General features: G+C 44.4%; 1 protein-coding gene across 1 annotated transcript in view; it reads right to left on the bottom strand.

Annotated features, from left to right (window-relative positions):
- Positions 1-211: 211 nt before the first annotated feature.
- The window catches only part of LOC109875409 (zinc finger protein 28-like), a 7,506-nt gene continuing 4,359 nt past the window's right edge, over positions 212-3,358 (bottom strand). Inside the window, exons 2-6 of the mRNA XM_020467752.2 lie at positions 2,641-2,676; positions 2,344-2,377; positions 1,897-1,954; positions 1,530-1,731; positions 212-1,417 (exon numbers count right to left, since the gene is read on the bottom strand). Coding sequence (XP_020323341.1) covers positions 308-1,417; positions 1,530-1,731; positions 1,897-1,954; positions 2,344-2,377; positions 2,641-2,676 — 1,440 coding nt within the window. The 3' untranslated portion in view covers positions 212-307. The remainder of the gene's footprint in view (positions 1,418-1,529; positions 1,732-1,896; positions 1,955-2,343; positions 2,378-2,640; positions 2,677-3,358) is intronic.

Raw genomic sequence — 3,358 nt, 5'->3', positions numbered from 1 at the left:
CTCTCCCTCAGCCTGTGTAACTCTCCTCTCCCTCAGCCTGTGTAACTCTCCTCTCCCTCAGCCTGTGTAACTCTCCTCTCCCTCAGCCTGTGTAACTCTCCTCTCCCTCAGCCTGTGTAACTCTCCTCTCCCTCAGCCTGTGTAACTCTCCTCTCCCTCAGCCTGTGTAACTCTCCTCTCCCTCAGCCTGTGTAACTCTCCTCTCCCTCAGCCTGTGTAACTCTCCTCTCCCTCAGCCTGTGTAACTCTCCTCTCCCTCAGCCTGTGTAACTCTCCTCTCCCTCAGCCTGTGTAACTCTCCTCTCCCTCAGCTTGTGATACTCTTCTTAGGGCCATGATAGCGTTGGATGTGGTTCTTCAAACTGACATTGTGATTGAAGCACTTCTCACACTGCTGGCACTTGAAGGGCCTCTCCCCTGAGTGGAGGCGCATGTGGGACTTAAGGTGGCTCGCTTGGTTGAAGGACTGTTGGCAGACCTGGCACATGTGGGGCTTCTGCCTTGTGTGAATAATCATGTGCCTCTCCAGATGGTTTTTGTTAGAAAATTCTTTGTAACAAGTGTGGCAGATGTTTCTATTCAGGTTGCTGTGGGTTCGTAGGTGGATGTTCCTTGCCGTTAGGTCATCAAATTTTTCGGAGCATTCTGAGCACTGGTAGGGAGAAATCTCACCCTGATGGCTTTCATCGTGTGTCAGTTTGTCTGACCTGGTTTTGAATGGCTGCAGGCAGAACTTACAGGGGAAAACATGGTCAGGGTGGTGGAGGTGCCTGTGAATCTTGATACCCGTTTCAGTCCTACAGCGTTTACCACAGTCTACACAGCGGAATTTCTTGATCTTGTGCTCACACCAATGGTCCTTCTTGTGAGGAAAGATGCCACAGTCTGTACAGAGAAACCTATGAGGTTTTGTGTTGTGTTCACGTCGTACATGTTCCTTGAAGCTGGCCGGGTCCTCGAACTGCATGTAGAATCGGTCAAATCCAACAGCTTGTTGGACCGCACTCACACACACACCACAGGCGTACAGCTTCTTATGGCGCTGTGTGGTGCAGGCGAGTACAGGCTCGGCTTCACAGTCAGTGCACCACTCCACAAGTCTCTCTTCTTTCTCTATTCCGCTCTGAGAATTATCAACGTTGGCCTTTTCTGTTAGACCAGAGGAACCTGCCGTTTCCAAATCCTCAGAAGAATCAGAGTCCACTACAATGTCTTCCTCGTCAGACGGCTCCCACTCGGTCTCATCTGATCTCTCCTGCTTATTCCGCTTCTTGGGCTTTTCGTCCTCCTCACTCTCCTCGTCCGAGGACCGAGCATCATGTTCACACAACTCCTCAGTGATTTCCATAGTCAAGCAAATGTTCTCTAGGTCTGGGTCTCTGTCTTCACATGGCTGGGACCCTGTCCCTCCAATCGCCTTAGGAAAGGAAAACAAAATATCTTTATTATGGATTACAGGCATGTCAGAATGTTGTGTACAGAGTTTGTATTTCATCGTGTCCACTACATTGTATCCAGTGCATACCCACCTCTTCCTTCAATCCACAGCTTTCCTGGGCAAAAGAGGGCTGGCTCATCCATTTCCTGTGGTGAGTGCAGAACGGGCACTTCTGAACGACAGAGAAGCAACCCAGTTCATCCTGGATCCTGGCATCACAGTCACAGCCACACCTCTCGCAGAGCAGGAAGAGCTTCAGCAGACAGACTCTGTTCACACACACATCTGCACTCCTGTAGATGGAGGGGGGGAAGCAACATAGAGGGGTTTTTAAAATCGTACCACAATCTTACAATCTCTAAACACTTCAAAAATTGACAGTCAATGACCAAATACATCTGGGCTGTAGGATTGTTAAGTACCGATAACAAAGAGGTGGTGGGATTATTTGAACGTACTCAGGTGTAATGTCAATGCTGGTTCCAGAATCCTGGACACGGGGACGAGTCAGAACACCTGTGAACATTCACATAGGAACATCACTGTCATTCTATGAGACAGAAATTCTACCCGTCTTCATTGTTACAGTCTAATTGGAAAACTAAGTGGAATAGTCATGGCCAATTTACCACCATTTCTTGAAGTGGAATTAAAAAGATGCCTGTACAATACACCAGTGTTGATATTTTAGAATAATATGAGGTGAGATAAGATCCGAGGAAGGAAGGCAGGTAGAATCCAAAAACTAGACGAAACAGTGACCAGTACAATGCAGAAAACGTTTAGTTAACTATTCAAAGATATTAGCAAAAAAATATATACAAGACAGAAAAACATGATGAAAATGTGAGTGCTGTTTTACCACTGACAAGAATGTGGATAACGCAGAGTTACTTTATACTGACCTTTGTTCTTCCTTCCAGGCAATATTGGAGCCACCTGTATAGACACATCTGTGATCACTTTTCATTGTAAAGACATCCCAGTAAACATGTCAATGTCTCCATCTCAAATGGAACCCTTTATAGTGCCCATAGGGTTCTGATCAAAAGTATTGCCCTACCCTATATAGGGTGGCATTTGGAACGCATTCAACACGACCTCAACCAGGGATGGCACCATTCATCAGTCTCTACAGTAATGAAGTAGGGCTAGTTATATTAAACTGTAAAAATGTAGTGGTTGATATTGTACCGACTCACCTCTGGAGTGATGAGAGCTTCAATACTCTTCAGATACTGTAAAGAAAACACAAAATGTTAGGCTACACACCATGAAATATATTGAGACAAATTACAACCAGTGGCCTACAAGTAACAAAATAGAACTCAATTGATTGAAACATTAAATGTATTCCAATATGATTGATATAGACATATAGCCTACTGTTTTATATTTTAATGCAGTCATCTCGGTTCTCGTTTGAAGCACCTTTTTATAAATGGTTTGTAATCAATTGCAAAGACATTGGCAAGTTTTGAATTTGTGGTTATCTTTGTTCTGAAGTCATCGGGGGTCACATAGAGACGGATAAAACCCATGTGGTTCTGTTCAGCGGAGATCTTCGGTGTATGAAGTGACGCAGGAAGGCAAAACAACGCACGCCGCTCGCCCGTATTTTGATTTTGACCACCCACACCAGACGCGATCAGGACATGCAGGTTAAAATATCAAAACTAACTCTGAACCGGCTTTATTAATTTGGGGACAGGTCAAAAAGCATTAAACATTTATGGCAATTTAGCTAGTTAGTTTTCTGTTGCTAGCTAATTTGTCCTGGGATATTGATAAAATAATTTATAGGGTTTAAGATAAAGGATTAAATAATTCTACCCGGAAACTTAACCATTAGGGATTACAGGTTATGTAGCATGGATAAGGAGTAATTAAAATGATTAAACATATGTCCAACTAGGTTGG

The sequence above is a fragment of the Oncorhynchus kisutch genome, linkage group LG30 (assembly GCF_002021735.2).
Source record: "Oncorhynchus kisutch isolate 150728-3 linkage group LG30, Okis_V2, whole genome shotgun sequence".
Lineage (NCBI taxonomy): Eukaryota > Metazoa > Chordata > Actinopteri > Salmoniformes > Salmonidae > Oncorhynchus > Oncorhynchus kisutch.
Note: the sequence above shows the minus strand (reverse complement) of the source record. Positions and strands in the feature narration are given on the sequence as shown.